The sequence below is a fragment of the Phascolarctos cinereus genome, unplaced genomic scaffold (assembly GCF_003287225.1).
Source record: "Phascolarctos cinereus isolate Bilbo 61053 unplaced genomic scaffold, phaCin_HiC Scaffold_2;HRSCAF=192, whole genome shotgun sequence".
Taxonomy (NCBI): domain Eukaryota; kingdom Metazoa; phylum Chordata; class Mammalia; order Diprotodontia; family Phascolarctidae; genus Phascolarctos; species Phascolarctos cinereus.
The window spans coordinates 339,513,902-339,541,238 of record NW_027555625.1 but is presented as its reverse complement, the minus strand read 5'-3'; the positions used below and the strand labels follow the sequence as shown (position 1 = coordinate 339,541,238).

Below are 27,337 nucleotides of genomic sequence, written 5' to 3'. Positions count from 1 at the left end.
AGAGACTGAAAGGAGAAGAGAATGGGGCATGATAAAGAGAGGTTTTGAGGTGTAGTTGAGGAAAAAGAAGGAGCTTGCTACAGATGCCTGCTATTTTCTTGGTAGAGTAGGAGGTGAGATTTTCCTTCTGCTGAGAGGAGTCAGGAAGAGGTGGTATCTGAGAGTTGAAGAGGGAAGAGAAAGTTTAGCATAGCTGTTGTGGAGGAGTGTGATAGTGAGGGAAAAAAATAAAAGCATGTAGCAATGAGGGCCCAGTTGAGATTAGATAACTAAATTTGTAATGAACCCACCTGATGAGTGTTTTATGGCTTACTTTCTCTGTGAGTGTTTAGCAGCTTGTAAGTAGGAATGGAGAAAGTGGACAGTGAGGGGTGACCCAAGTCTGGAGTTTGGCAAGGTATGATGTGATAAAACAAGGGAGCAAATAATTTAAGGATAACTGACAGAGTATGGTTAAGAGAAAGAATTGTAGAGATCTGAAAACGGAAAGAAAGAACACCAAAGCATAAATGATGAACTAGGAGAAAAGGAAGACAAGCAAAGAAATTCAGTCATAATGAAGACAGAGACAGAATGAAGAAAAAGAACAGGCTCAGGATAGATTAAGCAGAATGAAAAATCGAAGGATATTGGGTTGTGGTTGGAGAGAATAATTTCAGAGTCTTGCATCCTGGAGATAGAACAGTTTAGGGTGATGATCAGATCAAGGTTATGACTGAGTATATGTAGCTGAGTCAAACTAAAGACGGATTGTTGTGAGTTTGGGAGGTTCATAAACTGAGACATCAGGGTATTCATGGGGACCTTGATATGAATAGTACTCCAGATGTGAGGGTAGGGGTAAGGTTAGAAATAAAGACTGAGCCATGAACTTTCTGAGAGAGGATGCAGAATGACCTGAAAGTTAATAAATGTTACAACTAGGAGTTAAACGGAGGCATAAATTGAATAAGTAACCCTGAGAGGAAAAGGAGTTGTTGAGTGATGATGGAAAAGAGACAGTCTGGAAGTATCGGTTTTATTATCTTAGTCATCCTTAACCCTGTCTCTGAACTCTTACAACTCTCTCCCACCCCCATCTACAATCAAATGCTCAGCTCTGGAAATACTACCTAATGGACATCCTCTCTTCTCTGCCATTATTAGTCTAGTCTATGTCCTTATCACCTTGCCTGGACCAATATGATGTATTCTTTTAAAATTTTTTATTTCCATTAATGTTCTTTTTCATTATGAATTTAAATCTCCACAAACACAAACATTTAAATATACAAAAAAGCAAAAGGAATTATATATGAAACTGTGAACTTAATGCAGTTTGGTTTTTCCCACTGCATACAACTTTTTTTTATAATTAAAATTTTATGATAGTCCCAGCACTGTCCTGCTTGTCCATAATGTCTCCTGAACTTCTTTTTGCTTTCTTATGTTTATTTTTTAAAATAATTAATTAAAGCCCCTTTATTTTCTTCCTTTTTTAGTATCGTATCTCCCTTGACCAACTCTCCATTTCCTGCAAATCAAAGCCCTCTCCTGTCCTCCTCCCCCACCACAAAAAAAATGTAATCACACAAAATAAATCCACACGTTGTGAATATCTGAAAATGTAAGTCTTATATTTCCCCTCTGGTCCATCACCTTTCTGCCAAGAGGCAGGAAGCACGATTTGTCATCATTTGTCTGGAGTTGTAATTGGCCGTTGTATTGATCATGGTTCTTAAGTTTTGTTTAAATTTTTCTCTTGGTTCTACTCACTTTACACTGTATCTCATCACATTTAAGATTTCCTTGTTTCTCTCAGTTTTTTTTTTTTATCATTGCTTATGTTGTGCTAATATTCCATTATATTCATACAACATTTGTTCAGGCATTTCCCCATCGATGGGCACCTACTTTGTTTCCATTTCTTTCTTACAATAAAAAATGCTACTACAGATATTTTTGTGCATATGAGTCCTTTCCCTCTATCTTTATCTTTGTCTTTTTGGGTTGGTTGATGGGTGGTTGTCCTTAATTCTCAAAGGAGACCAAAATGACATTGCTATGCTAGAGTCAAGTTACAGTGTGTCTGACTGTGGCTAATCAGACCAGTATGAGCTCAGAATGTTTTACCACAGGTTGGGTACAAATAGTCCATGTGAACATTTGAGGTGGATTCTCTAAATTTGTGCATCTGAGGTTTCTTTTCAGTTACTTCAATTCTGCTTTGCTCATAGAGCACAGCAACTTCTCTGATGTGGGCACGCCATGCTGGGCAGTCCTGTGCCAGTGTCTCCCATTTCATATGATCAATTCCAAAGTTCTTAAGTGAGACCTTGAGAGTATTCTGACTACCATGTGAATGCTTGCCCTGTGTGAGTTCTCCATAAAATAGTCTTTTTGGCAAGCATACATTCTGCAGTCGAACAGTGTGGCCAGCCCACTGGAGTTGCTCTCTCTGCAGTAGAGTTTGAATGCCTGGCGGTTTAGTTTGAGAAAGGACCTCAGTGTCTGGTGTCTTATCCTGCCAGATGTTATTTAGAATCTTTCTAAGACAATTCAAATGGAAGATTCAATTTCCTGGCATAGCGCTGGCATATTGTCCAGGTTTCACAGGCATACAACCATGAGGTGAGCCCCACAGCTCTGTAGACCTTTAGTTGGTAGTCAGTCCCCTCTTCTCTCTACTTTTCTTTGGAGCCTCCCAAACACTGAGCTAGCTCTGGCAGTGTGTTAGTCAACCTCATTATTAATGTGTGCATCTCTAGAAAGTACACTACCAAGGTATGTGAACTTATCCACGGCTTTCAGAACTTCTCCATTTGTTGTAACCAATGGTTCTATGTATGGATGGTGTGGTGGTGGCTGATGGAGCACCTCTTTTTTCTTGCTGTTAATCGTTAGGCCAAAATTTGTACAAGCAGCAGAGAATTTATCTATACTTTGTTGCATCTCAGCTTCAGAAGCTGCATTGAATGCATAATCATCTGCAAACAGAACATCATTCACTAATACTTCTGCTTTGGTTTTGGCTTGTATCCTTTTCAAGTTGAAGAATTTAATATCAGTGTGATAGTTGACTTTGATAATGTGTTCATGCTCTTTGAAGGCATTTGACAACATGGCAGAAAACATCGTGTTAAAAAACATGGAAGCAAGCACACAGTCTTGTTTCATTACATTGGTGACTAGGAAAGCATGAGAGCATTGTCCATAATCCAGAACCCAGGCAAGCATGCCATCATGAAATTGATATGCTCTGCTGATGAACTTCTCTGGGCAACCACATTGTGACATGATTTTCCATAAGCCCTCACAACTGACAGCAGCAGAGGCCTTGGTCAGATCTACAGACGTTACGTACAGACCTCTGCTCTGCTTCTGGAGTTGTTGGGCAGCAAACACCATGATGCCCATTCCTTAGCCCTTTCTGAAGCCAGACTGGCTCTCAGGTGGATGACCTTTCAGGTGAAGGATCAGCCTGTATCAGATTGTATAAATATTTTTGGGTACAGGCCTAGTAGTAGTACTGATGAGTTTAAAAAGTGTACTCAGTTAAGTGACATTTTAGGTATAGTTCCACAATGGTTTTCAAAAGGGCTGGAACACTTAACCTTTCTACCAGTAGTTCATTAGTGTACCTGTCTTCCTGTAACTCCTCCAGTGGTTTTCATTTTCCTTTTTTGTCATGTTTACAGATCTGATGCATGTGAGGTGAAACTTTAGAGTTGTTTTAATTTGGGTTTCATTATTTGTGATTTGGAGCATTTTTTCATAACTTGATAGTTTTGATTTTTTACTTTGAGAACTGGCAGCTCATGTCTTTTTACCATTTACCTATCTTTACCACTTAGCTATTGGGTAATGTCTCATATATTTGAGTTCTCTATACCAAGTGTCCCAAAAGCTTTGGTGCAGTTTTAACTTTAATAAATTAAAACTGAACAAAGGCTTTTGGGACAACCTGCATATTTTGGATATTAGACCATTATATCATAGAAATTAGACATGAAGATTTTCCCCAGTTTATTTATTCCCCTGCTAATTAATTAATTAATTCATTTTTAGGCAATTGGGGTTAAGTGATTTGCCCAGGGTCACACAGCTAGTAAGTGTCAAGTGTTTGGTCTGAGGCCGGATTTGAACTCAGGTCCTCCTGACTTCAGGGCCAGTGCTCTATCCACTGCGCCCCTGCTAATTTTAATTTAATAAGTTTTGCTCATGAGGCAGAGCCAAGGTGGTAGAGTAAAGTCAGGGACTCGCCTGAGCTCTCCCCCAAAAGCCTCCAGATACCTTAGAAAATGATTCTAAGCAAATTCTAGAGCAGCAGAACCCACAAAAAGACAGAGTAAAGCACATATCCAGCCCAAGAACTTGAAAGGTCAGCAGGAAAGGTTGCAACAGGGTAAGGGAGGAACACAGTCCAACACAGACCCCACCAGCCCATACCTGACCTCAGCAAACCTACAGCAAGCCTCAGGGTGACAGAATCAGTGGCAGCAGTGGTGGTTTTCAGACCATTCAGGCCACAGGTGCCAAAGACAACTTAGAAGGTCAGTAGGAAAGGTCTGTTGGCTCTGGGTGACAGTAGAGTGCAGTGTGGTGACAGAGGGAGAGAATTTGAAATTCAGAGTTTTGAAAACATATTAAAAATTGTTTTTACATGTAACTGGGGAAAATAAAATACTAAATAAATAAAATAAAACAAGTTTTGGTCATGTAAAAATTTTTCAGTTTTATGTAACCAGAATTATTCATTTCATCTTTGTTAATCCTCTCCTGTCTGTAGTTGTGAAAGTTATTTTCTTCCTTGCTCCTCTATTTTGTTCATTATATGACTATATCTAGGTCGTGTATCCATTTGGAACTGATTTTAGTGTATGGTGTGAAATACTGGTCTAAATTTAATTTCTGTCGGACCGCTTTCCAGCTTACCCAGCAGTTTTCACTTAGTCTTTACTTGAGTAGTTGAAATCCTTAAGGGCTTTCTAGCACACCGGGACACTGTATTTGATTGCTTCAAGCTTTTGTACTTGATCTTATTCCACTGATCGACCTTTCTACTACCAAATAGTTTTGATGATTACTGCTTTGTAGGATAGTTTGAGATCTGGTATGTCTAGGCCCCTTTTCTTCTCCTTTTTTCCCTTGTGATTTCTCTTAAGATTATTGACTTTTTTTTCCTGTAGATCAATGTCATTATTATTCAAAACATTTTTTTGTTAATTTATTTTGATTTATCAACAATCACTTCCATAAGCTTTTGAATTTTAAATTTTTCTCCGCCTCCCTTCCCAATATGGCATGCAATCTGATATAAACTCTACATATCCATTCCTGTTAAACATATTTTCATATTAGTCATGTGGTAAGGAAGAATTAGAACCTATAGGAGGAACCACAAGAAAGAGGAAACAAAACAAAACAGAAGAGAAAAAAATAGCAAATAGTATGCTTCAATCTGCATTCAAACTCCATAGTTCTTTCTTTGGATATGAATAGCATTTTCTATCATGAGACCTTTGGAGATGTCTTAGATCCTTGCATTGCTGAGAAGGGCTAAGTCTGTTAATGTTAGTCATTGCACAGTGTAGCTGTTTATGTGTGCAACGTTCTCCTGGTTCTGCTCACTTCATTCAGCATCAGTCCACGCGAGTCTTTCCAGGTTTTTCTGAAGTCCACTTGCTTATCATTACTTGTAGCACAGTAGTATTCCATTATGTTCATATACCACAACTGTGTGACCCTGGGCAAGTCACTTAACCCTCTTTGCCTCAGTTTCCTCATCTGTAAAATGAGCTGGGGGAGGAAATGGCAAACCACTCCTATATCTTCGCTGAGAAAAATCCCTAAATCGGGTCATGAAGAGTCAAGATGCAGCTGAACAACAAAAACATTGTCATGTTTATTACATTGGTGTGACCATATCATGAACAATTAATATTTCTCTGCATTATTTCCTTAAAATGTCATATTTATTATATGAGCAATTAATATTTCTTCAGTTAGGTATGTCATTTCTTTTGAAAACTGTGTTGTAGTACATTAATGATAGCTGGTATCTCACATATTTTATGCATTCTAGAATTATTTTTAATATAGTTTTCTCTTTATCTCTTGCTGGCTTTGTGAGTTTAGTTTATATCCTGCTGTGCTGCTAAAGTTAATTATTTTAAAATTTTTTATTTGAATATCTAAGATTCTCCAAGTAAGCCATCATATATGTGTTCTTTTAAAAAGTAAATGCTTATGTTTATTCCCTCAGTTGCTTTTTGTCATATTCCTATTGCTGGAATCTCTAGAACTACATCAGATAAGAGGGACAACAGCAGTATTCCTGGCTTTATCCTCCAATATTATTGGAAAGATTTCTGGCTTTTCTCCATTCAAGATAATGTTAGCTTTTGGTTGGAGAACTACTGTCTATCCTATTAAGGAATGCTCCTTTTTTCCCCTTGTGCTTTTTAATGTTTTTAATTTTCTCTTATAGACTGCTTTATCTTATCATGGAAATTTCATAAGTCTGTGATACAAAGTGAAGACTAGTTAGGAGTCACAAATAAGGTGTATTTGGAGCACAAGTCTTTTAATGTATACATTGTGGGGAGCTAGAAAAAAGTTAAGGAGATATAAGTTGTTTTATATGAAAACAGTCACTGGAATGCTTAATAGAACTCCACTGTTTGAAAATAGCTATTCATAAGTAATTGCCAACTAGATAAGAACACAGCTGTAGAGACTTCCTGGAATGTTTATGGTCTGGGTGTCCTGATTAGCTTCAGCTGTGCAGTCAAGGGCAGGGCAATTCTTAACTATCAGTCTGCATCCCAAGCATCTTGGCATGTTGTCTCATTTTTCTTGTTTTCTTTACTGAAATTATTTATAGTTTCTATGTTTTGTTCTTTGATCTACCAATTCTGTAGGCTTAAGTTATATAGTCTCCATTTAGGCTTGGTTTCTTTTTTCAAAGACCAGTTATTGACTATTTGCATGAGTTTGTGTTGTAGTCAGTAAAGAATATGTTTAATTTTTGTACTTCATTTATTTATGAGGGCTTTGTGCCCTATCACATGGTCAGTTTTTGTAAAAGTGCATGCATAACTGAAATATACATGTTACTTTCAGTTATTACCTAAGATAATCTAACTTTTCCAAAATTCTTTTCTTCATCTCTTTTTAGATGTCTAGCTATAAAAGGGACACAATTAAGTCTGTACCTCGTATAGTTTTGTCACCCATTTCTATTGATTAATTTTACTTTTAAGTTACTTGGATGCTATGTCATTTGGTTACTACATATTAAGTATTGATATTATTTCATCATCTATAGTGCCTTTAAGCATAATGTAGTTTTCATGGTAATTGCTTTTAACTGTCTCTATTTTGACTACTGCCTTCTCTGAGATTATGTTGCTACTCATGCTTTTTTGAATTTGTCTAAAACATAATATTTTGGGTCCAGACCCTCATTTTAATTCTGTGCTTCTTTGTTCCAACTGTGTTTATTCGAAACAACTTACAGTTGGATTCTCCTTAAAAATATTTTTGCTATTCTCCGTTTACAAGTGAGCCTAACCATTCATATTCACTTGTATGATCATTATATATTTTTCTCCATTATAACCTCTTATACTCTCTTTTCCTCCTGCCCCCTTCTTTTCAATAAAAAATGGGATGGAAAGAAAAATAGGGAACCTGATCAGCACTAAAAACCTATCATTGAAGTGGTCTGTTCTTCCTTCTCTGCCTCTCCTCTCTGCAGTAAGCCCAGACCCTGATCTCCTTATACCTTCTCTGTTTGTATTCATCTTTTTTGATTAACCTTTTCAAAGTGGAGGTTCATATTGCTCTTGACTATTCCCTTCCCACTTCTGCTTTTCCTTTTATAATTCTTTGTCCTCTTTCCTTGGCCCAGCCTGTATTCCTTTAGAATTTAATGCATTTCTACAACAAATTGTGTGTGTGTGTGTGTGTGTGTGTGTGTGTGTGTGTGTGTGTGTGTGTGTGTGTTTTCAGCCCTCTCTTTTCTGATAGAAGTGAAGTCATGAGATTCCTATTCCTTCCATCCTTTTTTCAATGTTTATATACTTTTCTTCTCTTATACTCCATTTGAGACATAATTAAGTTCTTTACCTCTTTTCTTCCATGGTGTATTTCTTTTTCTCTCCTTTTCTTTCCTCTCTTAAAACAAAACAACCCACCACCCAGGACCTGTATTGGTCTTATTTAATTCCCTCTGTGATCCTTGAAGAATGAAGACTAGTAGAATGTAATTATGTCATCATCATAATATATTCCCTTCCAGTTATTCAAGTTTATCTTTCTAAGTTTCTTTTGACTCCTAAATTTGTACTTCAGAATTTTACTTATCTCTTGTATTTTCATCAGGAATACTTGAAAGCTTTCTGTTCTATTAGTCCATTAATCCTAGTCCTGTAGGATTATACTTAAAAGTTTATCAGGGTAAATTATCATTGGTTATAAACCTTTATATTTTGCTGTTTGGAACATTGTATTCCAAGATTTTCTCTCATGTATTAGTTGCTGCTTAGTTTTATGTCATCCTAATTGTGGTTCCCTGGTACTTGAATTCTTTCTTTTTGACTGCTTGTGGTAGTTTTTCTTTGACTTGGAAGCCCTAGATAATTTGCCATGCCATTTTGATATTTTTCCTTTAGAATTTTTCTTTGTTTTCTTGAAGATGGTGAGATGATCAATAGATTCTGTCTTTTTTAACTTTGCTTTTTGGCTCTAGGTAACATTAGAGTTAGCATGGCATAGTGGATAGAGAGCCACCCTACAAGCCAAGAAGACCTGGGTTCAAGTTTGTCATTTCTTACTCATTCTAGCTTCATGACCCCTAAGCAAGTCATTTAACCTCTCAGTGCTCTAAGCTTGTGGTGTCAAACTTAACTAGAAATGGGGGCCATGAAACCACACGTAGCAAGGGTCCTGCAGGCCAAATATTCACTTATTTTTTAAATGTAATGTTAATATTTTATTATATTTTTATTTATTTTGTTAACTATTTCTCTAATTATACTTTAATAAGGTTCATCAATACTTTCAGAGATACTTGACACCTCTACTTTAGGCAACTTACCTAAATTTTAGACAGTTGTCTAAAATTATAAATTTCAAAGAAGGTACTAACTTGCATTGAAGTCTTACTTAAGAATTCCCTTTACTAATGAAATCACAGGTTCCATCTCTATCCTTAACCCTTAGGTTATAATAGATGTGGCAATCAAGTGGTACAATAAGTAAAAAAAAAAAAAGCTGGAATTGGAGTCAGGAAGACATGGATTCAAATCCTACATCGTTCACTTTATAGACATGTGACCCTGGGCAAATTACTTAATCTCTCTCAGCTCCAGTTTCTTCATCTGTGAAATGGAGATAATAATAGCCCGTTAATCCTTTGCCTTTTATACATCTCATTCAAAACTTTTTTAAAATTTGAAATAATCTTAAAATGCTATATAAATGCTAGCTATTATAAGCAGGACTTTTTGGTTCTCATTTTTAAAAATTTCTTGAAATATGGTATCTAGGTTTTGTGTGGTTTTTGGACATGGTTTTCAGTGTGTCTGATGATTCTTAAATTACACTTCCTCATTTATTTCCTAAGTCAGTTTTTGATAATAGATAACATATTTTCTCATGCATTTTCAGTCTTTTAACATTGTACTAATATTTGCTGTTGTCTCATTGTGTACTATATAGTTCTTTTTGGTTCGTTATAGTATTTATGGAGAATAATAATGTAGTAGTAAAGTTTTCCATGTTATTTTCTAAACTTTATTCTTCAGGTTTTTCCTCCTGAATTCTCATTTATTTTTGATTTATTTTTTTACTTCTTGTTTCATTTTTTCCAGCCATTCTTATAGTCCTTGTGGTCAAACCATTTTTTTCTTTTCCTGAATCCACTCTTTGTTACGTACAGAGTTAATTACTCTTTTCTTTTGGATTTATCTTATGGGCTCCTCTTAACTTTAAAATATTTCTTTTTTTGTATTCCATATTTCCTTCTGTTTACTAATATTTTTGGCCTCTCTCCTTGCTTTGTGGTTTTATACCTGGGTTTGTCCTCTTTGGCACGCGTGAATGGGTTTGATAAGTTTTGTTTGGTCCTTTCTAAATGGCCTCTGCTGGTCTGGATGGGATGGTTGATATTAGGCTGTACCCTGCCTGCCTCAATTCCTAGCTTCTGTTCTAGTCTCAAAGTGGTTTGCCGGAGGCTGCCTACCAGATTCAATGGAGAAACTTACGTTCATTTCTTTTCAGTTTTCATTTTCATTGGTCTTTTGGTATTCTTTTCAGTTATTCGCCGAGGTAAGACAGCTGGGTTTTTCTTTGACTTTTGACAAGAGGAACTTAACCAAGAAGACTATAATATTTTCTCCCCCAGCAATCCCCTTGCCACTCTCCAACTGATACACATGGCTCCTTCCTCAGGGATGGGTCTGAGCATGTTGGTTTCCCTTGTTCCAAGACCTTCAGTAAAGGGAGGTATGATTCATCCTGTCTTCTCCTGGACTGTCACCGGTTTTTTAGTTTTTGAGTTTTAACTTCTTTTTAGTTCTTTTATTATTTACGTTGTTGTAGTAATTCAGTTCTCTTGGTTTTGCTTTGCATCAGTTATTATAAATATTACGATGTTTTCCTGAATTTCTCATATTCATGATTTCTGATTGCACAATAATATTCCATTACATTCATTGGCCAGAGTTGGAATTTGGGGTTTGAGGTTTGTTTTTTTTTTAAAAGTCATTCCACAGTCAGTTGTGCAAATTTGTATCTATTTCTTTCCTACCACAAATACTATTATGAATATTTTTAACCTTTCGTTTTTATTGAAAGGAAAATCTTTTTCCAGGCTTTCTGCTCTTGTCTCTTCTTATCCCTTCCCACCTGCTGTACTCCACTTAGCCCCATCTTTTTTTATACTCCTATCTCATCTTTGCTTTTTTTTCAGACAATTCCTCAGCCTACCATCTCTGCCATGAGTTTGGCAGATTGTTCTGGGAATAAACTCAAACTTCTTTCTTTCCTGCCCAGATGACCCTATATTCTTTATTTTCATTTTTCTTCCGTCTCCCTCTACAATGCACACACATTGAAACTTGAGCTAGAGTCTGAGTTCTTTGGGAACTTTAAAATTGTGGGTACTTAGCTTGTACCAGGCCAGTTGAAAGCTCTCTGCCACTAATCTTTGTTTTGGAGAAGGAAAGTTCTCTGTCCTCATAATTTCATCAGGATTTTCCTGGTAATGTTATTTTTTTCCTGAATTTTATCCAATTACAGAGATCTCTGGGGAAAAAAAAGTTTAAAAGTAGGCCTCGTACTTGGAAAGATTGGAAACCACTGGAGTCTGATTCTGAAAAAGTGACCGTGCCTTTACCAGGTTTTGCCAGTGCTTTAGTATGCTAACAGCTAGTATAAAAATAGATGCTGATCTGTTCAGATTAGAAGTGAGATTTAAGGATAACTTAAGGTCTAATACAAGTGGTCTGTGTATCTTTCCCTCCTCAGCCTTCTTATTCTACTCCTAGAATTTACTGCTTACTCATTTGCAGCATGTAGAAACATCAGTATTTCATGGGACTTCCCTACCTTGCTTTATACTTTTCTTTTCTGTGGTTTTAAGCCTTATCCCATAGTAGTCCCAAAGATAGGTTCATCTATGAGGAACTAGGAAAGAATTACACTAAGATTGGAGTACAAATTTACCTTAAGGAAAATGTGACCTTCATGGAAAATTTTTAAGTTATTCTAATATTATAAAATTCATATGTATGTGTATATATGTAATTTTTCTTTTATATATATATATATATAAATATTTATGTTGTCCTGTCTACTCCATTATAATGTGAATTTCTTAGAATAGAGATTATGTTTATTACTTCCTTTGTAAACCCCTCTTTTCCTTATTATGGTGCCTTTGCGGGCAGTGTATGTTTAATAAATGCCTCGGATTAAAATTATAAGGAATCCATTGGCATAAAAATAGTAAATTTGTGTGATATGCATTTAAAAATTTAAATGTTATTCTTATTGATGCTTTTTGTTTATATCTCATTTCCAAATATATCTTCCCAAAGCAGTCTCTTTTAAAAAGATTAAAAAAGAAAGTTACAAAAAAGTAGTTTAATAAAACCATCCAGAGGTATTAACTGTGTCTGACATATATCCAATGTACCCCCACCGAAATTGTTTCATTTTTATGTCACATTTACATTATTGTAGTAGTTGTGTATATTGTTTACATTATTTTGTTTGCTTCACTTGCACATATGATTTTAAATTGCCTCATTCTATCCTTTTTCATTTAGAATGGTTTTTGTTAGACAATTGCAGCACTCTTTAATTGTTGTTTTATATGTTATGTGAGATGTGTAAAAATGTGATCTCTTTACTTTTCTAGTTACTGGACCGTTGTCAGAATTACAAATAGCTTATGTTTGCAGAGAAACATTACAGGTACTTGTATATAGCTGGAAAGATAATTTGACATGAAACTGTATAAATAAAGCTGTATTAGAATATAGTTATGGTCCTGCCCAAGGGCAAGGGAATGGATAAGCTAAATTATTACCTTATTCTGAAAGCCTGGTTTTTCCCTCTGTTAGGCCGTTGAATAGACAGAGTTCACATAAACTGAGTTGCTAAAAATGGGGTGGAGTGGGGAGGAGGACAGTTGTACTTGAGTATTCTCTGACTTCTGGGCCTCAAATCATTTGAGCTGGGGAATTCAAGGGAGTAAGATGGATGCAGGGAAAGGTCACTAATCTTGTTTGCAGCTCTGGCTGTGTACTGCCATTACCCAGTACTTCAGTTTCTTTGTATCACTGTACTGGTTTGAGGAAACTGCCTTGTTAGTGTGGTGGTGTGCGCTACCAGTAGATACTAATGTCCTTCTGCCAAAGCATTGAGGAAAGCTAGGCTGATTTGATATCTGAGAGAAAAATATGAAGAGCTTAGTAGCTTTTAAGATTTTCATGAATTAATGTATGTGTTAGTGGCCATTTTCAAAATTAGTAACACATTTTGCTTGGTCCAGGAAAAAAAAAACCCAAACCCAAAAACTTTATGATTAACAGTAGTGTTCATATTTAATAGCCTACCATACCAATAAAAGCCTTTTATTGAGATTAGGAGATAACAATTTTATCACTTTCAATTTAAATTTTTTTTACAGATCAATTATAATCATTACTGGGTATATTAGTTTACAATTGAAGAAGTTGTTGATTTTTATATTAGTGGATAGGATCCCAGATCTAGAGCTGGGTGGAACCTCAGAGGCCAAACAGTCTGATTTCCTTATTTTTTTTCTAGTAGCTTGTTTAGAAATAAAAACAGCATTTAACTTATGCCATTTGTGGACTTTTTTGGCCGTTGACATTTTAACCTAGTCCGAGCGAGAAATCATTGCAAAGAAAGTCACATGTTTTTATAGTTCTTATTTCCTACGTAGAGAAATCTATAGTACAGCCATAGACACACATGCATGTGTATATTTAACATGCCATAGTAGATAGAAAGGTAACCTCAAAGCCAAGAAGACCTCAGATCAAGTTCTACCTGTGACATGTACTGGCTGTGTGACCCTTGGCAAGTCCCTTAACTTCTCAGTGCTGTAGACCAGCAGGCTGGGGACCAACAGACAACACTCCCAAGTGTAGCCAAACCTGTAGTGGGGAAGTACTTAACAAAAAAAAATAAAAATACAATAAAACATAGACAATATCATATTGTAAAACTAAATCAACATGTAGTCCTGCAGAAATCTTTATGTACAGATTAGTGGAGCCATTTCTATTTGAGTTAGACATCACTGCTCTATACCATTCTCTTAAGCTTAAAAGTTTTCATGCTGACCTTCAATGGTAGAAGGAGTTTCCTTGCCTGGGAGTTCCCTATACCAAGAAAATCACAGGTCTGGTCCCTGTCACTATCTTTATCACACGTCAGACATATAGAACTCAGAACAGTGAGCAGATTAATTGTTTTGCTGCTATTCCCAAAGCTGGTTATGGCTTTAAGTAGTAGAAAAAGCTTTGAATTGGGTGTTAAAAGACCTAGATTTTATTCCCAGTACTTCCGATAACAAGATGTATGACCGTGAATATGTCACTGATTTCTTTCTCATCCATATATCTTTCTCTAACTAGATGAGATGAGAGATTTCTGACCTATAGGCTCCAGACACCTTTCAGAGCTAGAGGGAGGGCAGTGTAAGGTTTTTCTGGTAGGAACTCCAAATATTCCTTTGAATCAATAAGTAAGCGTATTTTGTTTAGACTGAACAAATAAGATGTCTCACAATATGTGTATATTATTACTTTTATAATTGATAAAATTCATTTAAAAATATAATTGAATTCCTGGTGGTTTTTTGTCATTATGTTCTCAACCAATAAATATTTCTCATACTCAGGTTGGGAACCACTGGACTAGATGACTTACAACTTTAAAATTTTTTAATTTTAATTAAGATCTACTTCCTTAATTAGAGCATCAAGTCAGGTTCTCCCAACAAAAAATTTCATTTATTCATTCAGTAAACATTTACTGAGTGCCAATATACCACGCACCAAGGACACAAAATCAAAACGATCTGTGTCCTGAAGGAGCCAGCATTCTATAGGAAATGTTAAGAAGGTTTGCTTTCTTTCATTCTCACTTTGCCCTTTGTCTAGTGCTGTACTATTAGCACTACTTTTCCCTTTGCCACCCTTCCACCCTAATTTAATTAGTTGTATTGTTTCTGTGTGGATGAATGGGTTATAGACAGTTTCATGTTGACCTGACTTTCCCCAACCCTTGCTGGTTTCCATCTCCAAGAGTAGAAGGCAGATCTGTGTGACCTGAGTTGTATTGGGCCAGAAGTTCACTCTAGAAATGGTCCTGGCATGGTTGGTGGTAGTAGAAAGCAGGCCCCAGGTTTGCTTCTCCACTTTGCAAAGCCACAGCTTGACCCCTTGCTGCTCCTTTAGCCCCAAGGCTACAAGCCCCCATTTTAATATTGTAAGAGCCAGTACATTAATATGGCCTGATCATCACAGAGTAAAAGTAAGATTTAAGAGTTACTGAAGCTTAATTAAATGCATTAATTAAACACATAGCCTAATTGACTGTGGTTAAATTTTGAGCTCTTAACCCAAATATTGGGCATGAGGAATGTTCACTTTACCTTAATTTAGAATGCAAAATATAAAACGTTCCCAGTTGCTATTCAGCTCTTCTTTTGTTTTTAAACAGTTTTAATATTTATTTTTCATATCATGCTTCATTTTTCCATACAGTTCTCAAGGTTTTATGTAGAGTATGTAAAGGAATAAAGTAGTTTTTAGGGAGGCAGCCTGATACAGAAGTAGCACTGAATTAGGAGTCAGAGGACCAGGTTTCAGATTCCTGCCAAGCAAATCACTTTACCTGTCTAGACTAGTCAACCCACTGGGGCAATTGAATTTGACCCAGAACTTGAACTAAACAGAACTTCCAGTTCTACAATGTTTTAATGCAAATTCCCTAAATTGCATTTAAAGTCCTTAGTTTGTTTTACCTTTGTTTTTTGGAGACTAACTCTGGCTGAATGAACTGGAGTTGAATACTACAGGAAAATAACAATCAGAAAACATGAATTAATTTAATGAATTAATTAATTTAAATTGTCCTGAAATTCCTGTAAATTCTTTCTTCTCCCCTCCCTCACCATTTATTTAATTACTCTTAAGTCCTTTCATTCTCAACAAGTAGATTAGGGAAGGCTTGTTTACTACTACCAAAGAATGGATAGTCAATCATTACATCTTGATAAAAAGAGAGTATATTTGCTATACAGATTGAGTCTGTCCCTACCCCCTTCCCCTCAAGCCCTAATAACTGGGGAAAAAAATACCCTACCTTTTGCTCTGCCTTTATACTTACCCTTAGCCCATATCTGGGGTATGGGAGGCCTCTCTCCTGTTTATGCTCTGAAAGATCAACTTTTACATAGAAATATGAGGTGATGTGAAGAATAGAAATCATCGAATTTTAGACCTGAAGGGAGAAGATCCAATCCATCCATTTTATAGATAAACACATTTTAATTTGATAACTTAGTAATTGTTACTCCTTACTATGTATCATGATATGATATTTAATCACCCTTCTTAGGCAAAGATGATTGGGAAAGTTTCTTGGTAGGAAGTGAGGGTAGGAAATTACTGAAAGGACCAGCAAGATCAAGTAGGCCTTTCTGAACAATGAGAATGATATTTTAATAAAAATTTGTGAATTTCATCCCAGGAAACCTTCAAGAAATAAGCAGTGATCAAAAGGAAGTATTTATATAGTATAATACATAATACTCTATCAATTTCACTCCCCTGCAGGTCACAGTCATACTAAATGTTTTTAGATGAGGTGATTTTTAAAAACTTTTTTTTTATAAGTCTTAGTAATAGCAACCCTCGTAACTAATTAAGAAACTTTCTTCTATTCTCTTCCTCTCCCCCCCCCAATATCCCAGCTTTCCTATTAAGCTGAAGATTGAATGGAACATTTGTGGTTTGTTGTTGTTTTTTCAGTTATATTAACGTATATATGTATTTTGTTTTTGTCACTTTTAGGGTCTTGCTTATTTGCATACTAAGGGGAAAATGCATCGAGATATCAAGGTAAGTTAAAATAATATTTAAATTGCTATGCTTTTCCATAAAAAGACATAAAAATGTGTAATCCTAATTCAGTAATATTTGTTTTTTGCTTTAGGGTGCAAATATCTTATTGACAGACCATGGTGACATTAAATTAGGTATGTTATTTCAAGATGCTAATTTATTACTAAACTTTTAAAATTAATATTAGAATTGTGTGATTAGCTAAAAATGCTCGTGCTAGGGAGGCTAAGGCTGATGGCTTGCTGAAGTTGGAGAATTCTGAACTGCAGTCAGGATTGGGTGTTTGCGTTAAGTTTAGCAGCAATCTGGGGAGCCCTTGGGAGCAGAGGACCAGCAAGCTTCCTAAGGGGAGAACTAACCTAAATTATAAAGAGTAGTTTAAAACTTTGGTATGAATCAGCAGTGGGATTGGGCTCCTTGAGTGGTCATTGATCTTCTAACATGGGGGTGAGAGGAAGAGAAACCCAAACTCCTCCAAGATAAATTTTTTTCAAAAAATTAAGTTCTATGTAAATTCTGAAAAGAAAAAAAAGTCAGGAAGTTTTCTTGTTTTCAAGCCTTGTGAATCGAAGGTTAAACTTTAAATAATGGTGTTTTAGATAGCTGCTCTAGTTTTATATTCCATCTCTGATTTATTTGCATGTCTCTGAAGTATTCTTTATGATTTTACATTTTTTGTGTTGTAGACATCAGTTTTTTTTTCTATTAAGATGAACCAGAGCCCCAAATCTCTTTAAAATGTAACAATTTTCTTTTGGGGGGGGTTGTTTTTTAGCTGACTTTGGTGTGGCTGCAAAAATAACAGCTACCATTGCAAAGAGGAAATCTTTCATTGGTACCCCTTATTGGTAAGAAATTGCCTTAATTGCATTTGATATTTCATCATTTGTTAAAGGTTAGGATCTGCCTTAAGATTGTTGAATATAATTATAACTTTATAAAAGGTTGATGCTCTAATTCTTTACTCAGGGTCCATGAATTTTGACAACTATTTCAATATAATTAGTTTCCTTTGTAATACTATATGTTTTATTTTACCCATTTGAAAGTATTATTCTAGGAATGGGTCCATAGACTTCATGAAGCTATGAAAGAAGTCCCTGATGCACAAAAAGGTTAAGAACCCCTGATCTAGAAGGGAAAGAAATCATTTGACATTGTCAGACTACTTAGATCCTCTTTGGCTTCATTATAAGCTATCATTTGATATATGCAATTGGAAATTGTTTTTCAGTACCCTGTTCTTCCCAATAATAAATTGGTAATGATTCCTGATTTTGCCACTGAGAGTATAGGTGTGAGAACTATTGTTTCTTGAGTCTTCCCTTTCATTCCTGCTGCCACCCTTCAGCTATAGGCCCTCATCTTGTGACTGGACTATTAAAGTAGTATTCTAATAGTTTTCTCTGCCCCATATATCTTTTTGGATTCCCAGCATCTGGCACAGAGCTTTGTATTTGTTGTTGATGATATTGTTAATATGTGTGCCAGCATAGCTATGTAGAAGGGCCTAGTTCAAATGTGGAAACTACCACTATATGAGACACAAGGTCAGAATGATCAGGGAGGTTTAGCACTTGCTGGAAATCAGTAGTGCTGTGTTGTTGCTTAGTTTAAAAACTCTCAGCTCCCAATACGATTCATATGCTGGGGAGAGAAGTGGAATAAGAGATATGGAAGAAGACATACCACAAGACAGTAGAACTCTCAGGGCTGGCAGTCAAGACATTAGAGCTCTGCAGGGCCTCACAGTACACCTTAGTGAACAGTGATGCTGTGGTAACCAAGAACTTGTTTACACTTTGTAGATGTTTAAGTGTTAAGAGGGGAATAGAGGGGTAAAAAATCCAGAAACAAGGAGGAACAGTTTTTATACAGCTTGTTTGTTGGTGTACCTGTCAGAGTATTTTAGGCCTCTGTAAAAATTCTAACTGCATGTTCTCTTCCCCCAATTTGAGAAACATTGTTTTAAAAGACCACGTGAGGGGAAAAAATCTTTATGCTTTAGAGCCACTTTGTACTGTAGAAGTTGTTCTGATTTTCTTTTATAACATTGTAAGAATTATATATAACTAGAGGGAACAGATTTCATTTGTTAGGTTTTAAAAATAGAAAATTTCTTTTCATTGGTGATAATATATTGAATTTTATATATATATATATATATATTTATACACACACACACACACACACACACACACACACACACACACACACACACACACACACACACACACACACACACCACATATACATACACACATATACAAACATATTGCAGGATGGCTCCAGAAGTTGCTGCAGTGGAAAAGAATGGTGGATACAACCAACTTTGTGATATATGGGCAGTAGGGATAACAGCAATTGAACTTGGAGAACTTCAGCCACCTATGTTTGATCTTCATCCAATGAGGTATTTATTAAGATGTTAACGCATTTTTTGGGATAATGATATTCTTTGAAAATGCTAATAACTGGAACATTTCAAGTTTTATTTTCAGTATATTGTAGAATAATACAACTGTAAAAGAAATTTTGAAATAATGTAGTTTAAGTCCTGCTTTCTGATAGCATTACATCTGTAGCACTCAAAACAAAGATGGAAAATGTTTAGTTTGATGATTATATACTAGTGTTTAACAGCTACCAAGAAATTTTTTTTTTCAGCCAAAGACAAGGTTTATTAGAACATTAGTCATATTGGGCAGACTCTTAAGGAGTTGGAACATAGTAAGCTATTGGCTAGATTATAAGAATCTAAGCAGTGGCTAGATTTTAGAAATCCAAGCCTTTGGCTAGATTATAAGAATCTAATCCTACCAAAAAAATTTTCATTACATTTTTAACTTTGCTGGAAGCTAAACCATTTTTCCTTCTTTTGTCCACTTCTTTGGAAATAGAAAAGAATTGATCACAAAAACAGTTTTCTTATGTTCCAGAACTGGTTATCTGGCATGTTAGATTTTTCTAGACCTTTAACTATTTTTCCTTTTCCTTCCTTATTGATTGTTTGCTATTGATCTTCCCTAAGGAGTCAGCAGGGAAAATATGAAGGTAAAAACCAAGTATCAGTCATGCTGATCTTGAAAAAAATGAGACTAGGGAAGAGATTGAAGCTATTAACAAAAATGAGTTTTGAATTTAGGAGGAAGAGAATTAGGGTTATCTATGAATTTCTTTATATTTTCTTTTACTATAATCAATCAGTCAAGCATTTATTAAGCACCTGCTATGTGCCAGGAACTCTGCTAGGCACTGGAGATAAAAGGACAAAAATGAAATAGTCCTTGCAGTCATTTAAGGAATTTAAATTACTTATTCGGTCAGTCAAGAAGATATACATCTGTGTAATAGATGATTATATGCAGAGTAAATACTAGGTAATTTTGAAGGGACTACTAAGAAAGGCTTTATGAAGAGCAAGAATTCATAATCTAGGATCCATAAACTTGGTTTTAAAAATGTTTTTATAACTAGTTTAATATAATTGGTTTCTTTAGTAATCCTGTGTATTTTATTTTAAGCATTTTAAAATGTTATTCTAAGAAAGAGTCTGTAGGTTTCACTGATTTATTGAAGAGAGTCCAAGACATAAAGGTTAAGAACCCCTGAGTTTTTAAAGTTTGAGCTAGGTTTTTGAAGGCACTGGGGATACCGAGAGACAGGTGAGGACGAAGTACAATCCAAGCTTGGTGGACAGTCATTTTAAAGGCATGGAGATGGGGTGGAATGTCTTATATGAGGCACAATAGAAGTCCATTTTGGCTGGATTCTAGAATGTGGGAAGGGGAGGAGCATATGAGGAGCCGAGAAAGGTAGATTGAGGTCTGATTGTGAAGGGCTTTAAATGCCAGAGTATTTATATTTGATCCTAAAGGCAATAGGGAGCCACTGGAGCTCATTGAATAGGAGAGTGACGTTACCAGAACTATACTTCAGAAAAATTACTTTCCTAGATATATGGAAGATGCATTACAGAGTGGAGATATTTCATGCCATGAGATTAGTTAAGATTCTATTAAAATAATCAAACTGAATGGAGAGAAAGCAACAGATATAAGAGATTTTGTGGAGATAGAAAAGGCAGTATTTGGTAGCTGATTGGATGTGTTGGTTGAATGAGACTAAGGAGTCAAAGATGTTGCTGAGGTTGTGAACCTGAGTGATTGGAAGGATGGTGGTACCTTAAACAGAAGTATCGAGGGTTGGGGAAATAGAGAAGAGCCAAGCCAGAGAAGTGAGATTGAATTCCTACAAATGGACTTGGAGCTAGCCAGCACTCTGACTAGATTGATTGATATAAAAACCAGACCTATTCTCTAATAGATAAATGGTCAAAGGGTATGAACTGGCAGTTCTTAAAAGGAAGAAATTCAAGCTATCAACAAACATAAAAAAATGCTTCAAATCTCTACTAATAAAAAATGCAAATTAAAATAACTCTGAAGTTTCAACTTACACTCATCAGATTGGCAAAGATTGTTTTTAAAAAGGAAAATGACAGCTATTAGAGGGGTTGTGGAAAAATAAGTATGCCAATGTACTATTGGTAGAACTGTGAATTGGTCCAGCCCCTCTTGAAGACAGTTTGAAACTGTAACTAAAAAGACACTAAACTCATAGAAGGGAAGGTTTTTTGACATGACCAATATGTGGGTGTTTTTTTCTTTGCTCAGTTATGCTTATTTGATATAAGGCTTAAAAAAATTACCTGTTGATCCACTGATACCACCACTAGGCATATACCCCAAAGAGATCAAATAAAGAGGAAATGATTCATCTATACAAAAATATTTATAGCAGCACTTTTTGTTGTAGCAAAGAAATGGAAACTTAAGAGGAAGCCCCTAATTGTGGATGGCTAAACAGATTATGAATGTAGTGGAATATTATTGGGCCAAGCAATTTCAAACGAGATATATTCAGAGAAATCTTGTATGAAATAGGAACAGAATAAAGAATGAAGTGAGCAAAACCTAAGAACAATTTACATAGTGACTGTAACACTTTTTAAAAAAGAATTTTCTTTCTTTTTTTTTTTTTAAGGCAGTTGGGGTTAAGTGACTTGCCCAGGGTCACACAGCTAGTGTCAAGTGTTTGGTCTGAGACCAGATTTGAACTCAGGTGCTCCTGACTTCAGGGCCATTGCTCTATCCACTGCGCCACCTGGCTGCCCCTTTAAAGAGAATTTTCAGAGATTTAACTCTGATCAAAACCTTGACCAGCCACTGCTGTAGAGAATCCATGGTGAAGCATGCTACTCACTGCCTACCAGAGAGGAAATGGACATTTTCTGATGTGGCCATATGTGTGCAGTTTTTTCCTTGGCTATTCTTATTTGATACAAGGGTTTTTTTTTTTAATTGAGGGAGATTTGGGGAGGAAGAGGTATATTAGCAATGGTATTGCTTATAAAAAAAGAACAGAAGAAAAAGAATAAATGAATCCTTTTTTTAATGCATAGAAGAAAACAGGATATTCAGAAGAAGGTACAGAAAAGCAAGACAGCTTTGAAACTTATGGATTGAAATTATATTCTTTGAAAAGAAATGCAAATTGTATGTGATAAAGATTTATGGCTTCATCTACAATTCAGTCTTCATTTTCTATTTTGTCTGTGGAAGTGTTCTGTTTCTTGATGTTTGTCAAGTTCAGAATAACAAAAAAATTTTAAATTTTAAAAAAACCTACATAATCTGATTGAAAAACAACAATGAGACAGCATATGAAAAACTTTTGGGATGCAGCCAAAAGTAGTCCTTAGGGGAAATTTTATTAAATGTTTTTCATCAGCCATAAAGAGAAATAACATAATGAATTAGAAATGCTACTAGAAAAAATTAAAATCTATGCAACAAGTTAAAAGACCTCAGTCAAAAACATTCTGAAAATTAAAGAAAAGACAATATAGAACACAAAAAAGATGAAGTGATAAATAAACCTGGGAGCTGGTTTTTCAAAATAAGCTTAAATATAATTAAGCTTAGCTAATCTGATTTTTAAAAATTGCCAAAATTTTAAAAAGAATTCACAACATGATAAAATTAAAGAAGTTATAGGAAAATAATGATGACGAAAGCTAGCATTTATATAGTACTATAATATTTCCCTGTGAAATAGATACTCTTTTTCTTAATTAACAGATGAGCTTAAATGCCTGAGGTGAAGTGACTTTCAAGCTGTCTGAGGTATAGGAACTTAGGTTTTTCTGACTCCCAAGTCCAGTATTTAATGAAATTTAATAATTTAAATGAAAAAGATGGTTATTTATACAAATGTAAAATGCCCAGTTTAACAATATAAGACGTAGAAAATTAAAATAAACTAGTCTTAGAAAAAGAAATTGAATATGCCGTAAAGGAACTCCAAAAGATAAAAATCCAGAAGCAGATGGATTTAAAAGTGAATTCTATCAAATATTCAAATAGAAATTCTAGTATTGCATAAGTTGTTTTTTAAAAAAGGAAGAAATCCTGTCAAATTCTTCCAATATTAACTGGATCTGTGATTTTATTACTTCAGGGGCAAATCACAGCCCATCTCATCTGGCCATCTTATATGGCTCTCATCAGTGTCTTCCATAAAGGTTATCTATAAGGGGTCTACCCACTGTGCTACAGGCCTTCCTTACTTCTCCTGATATCTGAACGGTAATAGTGGTACACTCTGGCCATCTACCTGAGACAATGCTTTACATAATAAACAAACAAATATACAATGTGATCTTATATTCTCTACATCCAGTTAATTATGAAATAGTCATCTAAACCAGGGAATGATAAAGAAAAATACAGAGTAAGTATTTCTAATAAGTATCAGTGTAGAAACATTGAATGAAATATTAGTAAAGTGGGTTTAACAACATGTGAAGAATGTTATACACTATGAATAAATTGAATTTATACCAGGAATGCAAGGTTAGTCCAATATTTTTATAATTTATTTATTGCATTTCTATAGTTTTTGATGGTTTGTAAAGTGCTCTACATATATTTTCTCATTTAACTCTCATAATAGCCCTATAAGGTAGGTGCTATTACTATCCCCATTTACAGATGAGAAAACTGAAGCATAGAAAGGTTAAGTCATTTGCCCAGGGGTCACAGAACTAGTAGGTGTCTGAGGGAGAATTTTGACTCAGGTCTTTCTGACTTTTAATCTTATGCTCTATCCATTTCACCACTTAGCTTCCTGTTAGGAAAACCCATAAATATAATAGACCCTATGAATATCTCCTTTTAAAAAAAAATACAAGTCACGTGATTATATTAGATGCAGAAAAGACTTTTGATAAAATACAACACCCCTGTGTGTTAAAAAATATATATATATTAAAAAGATTAGGAGTATGTGGGATGCCACTCAAAATAAAGAACACACAGAGGTATCCAAGGAGAAACAGAAAGTTAATTTATTATTATTATATCAAACCTTGAGATTTGGGTGTCCCTCCACCAGAATACTCTGATGAAAGGAGACACAGACAGAAGCAAAGGACCAGATTATATACCGTAATGGGCAAATTCCCCCCTCCCACCAGCTGGCCACTATTTGGCTCACAATCTCAATGTCCATAGAAACTGAAGACAAAACAATGAACACACTATACATATCTATATTTCTTAGTTTGCTGAAGTAATACCAAAGAAGCAATTAAAGATGTGCAGTCAAGCTAGACACTATACTGTATAGCCAGGTCACCATGACCGAAATATAGCAACAGGTGCATCAACAAAATACAGGGGGGCTTCTTCAGGAGTTTCAGGCTTGACAAACTTTAACTACTTAACAATGGCATGGGGGGGTACTTGGGGTTGAGTTCCCATAAATCAGGTGATTTCTAATAAATCGAAACTTAGACCTGTCAGGCTGTTATGCCTGCCTTGAGTCTAATACAATTTCTATTTATTCTTCTAAGAAGTTCTCACGGGACCCTCATCCCTCTCAGCCTTATCCCAAACCTTTACACTGAGGAGTCTTCACTGGGACATCCCATTCAGGAGTAAATGTACCCTTCCTTAATTTGACAAACTAAGACTAAGATACAGCATTGAAGAGGTCTAGGGTTTTGGGGTGCTGGGACCCCAAGATCGCGGTACCGGGCCCTGCTGAATGAATTCAACTCAAATCTTCTTCAGCCAGAGGAAAAGTTTATTAGTGATAAATAACATTGACCAGGTGACGCCCGTAAAGACGAGCAGGCATGAGAGGTTCTCAGCCTTTTGAGCATGAGATTCTCAGCATCTGAATGAGGGCCAAGGTGGATCTTAGATACTAAAGTTAACATTGGGTGGCCAGAGAAGGGGGTTGGGGAAAGGGTCTAGATAAGAATTCTAATTGAGGAGGTCAGAGAGATTGAATAGACAGTGGGAATAGATAATGGAGGAAACAGGAAGGCCGAAGTTTGAAAGGCATCTGCACAAAATCAAGGTGGGGCTAGGACTTTCAAAAGGAGATAAAGGAAGGCCTTTCTGGGGCCTATAGACAAGAGGGAGCCTAAGGCTTTCAAAGGGATATGAGGGGAGTCTATTAGGAAATTTGATGGTTTAAGGATTTTCTGGGTCCTGTAGACAAACAGGAGCCAGATTCTATTCAGGGCAAGGGTTGAAGGTGCATCTGAACAATATCTAAAGTTAAGCCAGGGTTTTCAAGGAGATGAGGATCTGGGGTCTGTGAGTCAGATTCCCTTTGGGCAAAGGGCAAAGATCTGGGCTTGGGCCCCGCCCCCATCATTATTATCTAATGGAAAAATTCTAGATGCCTTTATGTAAATCAGGGGTATATCAAATATGTCTATGTCGTAATTATTATATGTGTCTAGAAACACTAGCCTTTAGCAATAACAAAAAGCGTTAAAGGAATAATTAGCAGAGTCAAAGAGGAAACAAAATTATGACTTTTTGTAGATAACATACTTGGCTTACTTGGCGAACTCTAGAAAGTTAACTTAAAAATTAATTTAAATAGTTAATAACTTCAGTAAAGCACCATGGTATAAAATAGAACCACAAAAAAACAAAAGCCTTTTTCTTTATCACACAAAGTCCAGCATGAAGAGATAGAAAAGAAATTCCTTTTATAATAACCGTAAGACATATATAAAATAACTAAATATTGTCACAAGTAGAATTTAACAAAAGGGAAAACTGAGGCAGTTCTCTGCAGGAGACAAGTTTATTAATAGAGTACCATACCTATTAATAAAGGGTCTCTTGCCTACCTCCATTTGTGCCAAGAAACCCTGGGTGTGTCTTCCTTTTGATTGGCCTGACAGTACATCTTTTGGACCTCTCCTGGTAAAGGCAAGGCAATTCTCGATTGTGGACATTTTAAGGCAAAGGTGGGTTAATAACAACTCCTCCCTGTTACTTCATCTTTGGGGTGGGGTGGGGGGAGCCAGGACTAATCCTTCTGTGAAGGGATCAGTCTGCAGCTAGGGGTAGTGGACAAACCTTAGGATGTGGCTGCTTATGCATGCTCTTTTCTGACACTTAATGCTAGCTGCATCATGAGACCCAGCTGCATTTAGCAATCCTGGCTAGAGAAAACCCATCACAATCATGTTCTTTCTGGTTTTAGCTTCCACATTGCAGACCAAGTCACTCCTAACTTTGATTAGAAAGCAAGAACTGGAGACCTGTCCCCTGGGGAGAGGAGCTGCAGCTGGTTTTCTGACTGAAGGGTCACACTTGGGGAGTGGGACTGAGCCGGTTAATAAGCAGATGCCTTAGGGCCTGGGAGCAATCACATTCCTCAGCCACACCTTAGTTCTGGTTGGGAGAGGTCTCCTTTGGAGCTAGATTAAGAGATGGGGGTTTTGACCAAAAAAAATATACTATATATTAATATTAATTATCAGTTGATACAGTATAATATTAATTTTCCTCAATGTCTACCTATTAAAGCACACATCAGAGCTATACGAATACAAGTCAATAAGTATTTAATAAGCACCTACCATGAACCAGACCAGTAAATGGGCTATAATGTCATTCATACCTAGACAACACTCCACCCCCACCCCCAGCCTTGGACAATCTATTTAGACAATTTATGCGCTACCCACATCTGAATAAAATACAGTACTTACTCCATGTGGGTGGAGTCTGAACAAGGAAGTCCAATTTCATTATCAGCAATGTCCTTCAAGAGACTAAACTTTTTAAAATCGGGGAAACTGGATCTCCCCAAATCATTGGTTATTAATAATAATTTCTCATAATAGTAATAGTAGTAAATATATAGAAGAGAGCAAAAGAAAGTTCAGAAGGAGACAGAGCCAGACAGGGCTATGTTGAAATTACTTTGTTACATTTGAAATATACTTTTAAGATTGTTTGATTTATAACGTTCACACTGTTCTTTGTATTGGGAAATATTAATGTTTCTGAAATTCATAATAAAAACCTCAAACGTCAAAAAACAAAATTGAAAAATGAGAAGTGGAGGCAAGTTTTTCTAGGTGTTTCTAGGCAAAGAAAAAGAAGACATGGGATAATGACTTAAATGGTAGGGTCTGAAGCAGTGTTGTTTCTTTTGGTTTTTTGTTTGCTTTTTAAGCATGAGTAGTGAAAACTTACATGTATTTGTAGGCAGTAGAGAAAGGAACCATTAATAATAAAGATTAGAGGTAGAGGAAGATGATGGGAACAACTTGATTTCAGAGACAGAATCAAGGCTAT

At 35.8% G+C, this 27,337-nt stretch overlaps 1 protein-coding gene across 2 annotated transcripts in view; it reads left to right on the top strand.

Annotated features, from left to right (window-relative positions):
• Positions 1-27,337, top strand: part of MAP4K5 (mitogen-activated protein kinase kinase kinase kinase 5) — a 176,488-nt gene that overhangs the window by 85,859 nt on the left and 63,292 nt on the right. For both annotated transcript variants that reach the window (XM_020991307.2, XM_078150348.1), the window contains 5 exons: positions 12,410-12,465; positions 16,605-16,652; positions 16,747-16,789; positions 17,431-17,503; positions 18,937-19,068. In XM_020991307.2, coding sequence (XP_020846966.1) covers positions 12,410-12,465; positions 16,605-16,652; positions 16,747-16,789; positions 17,431-17,503; positions 18,937-19,068 — 352 coding nt within the window. The remainder of the gene's footprint in view (positions 1-12,409; positions 12,466-16,604; positions 16,653-16,746; positions 16,790-17,430; positions 17,504-18,936; positions 19,069-27,337) is intronic.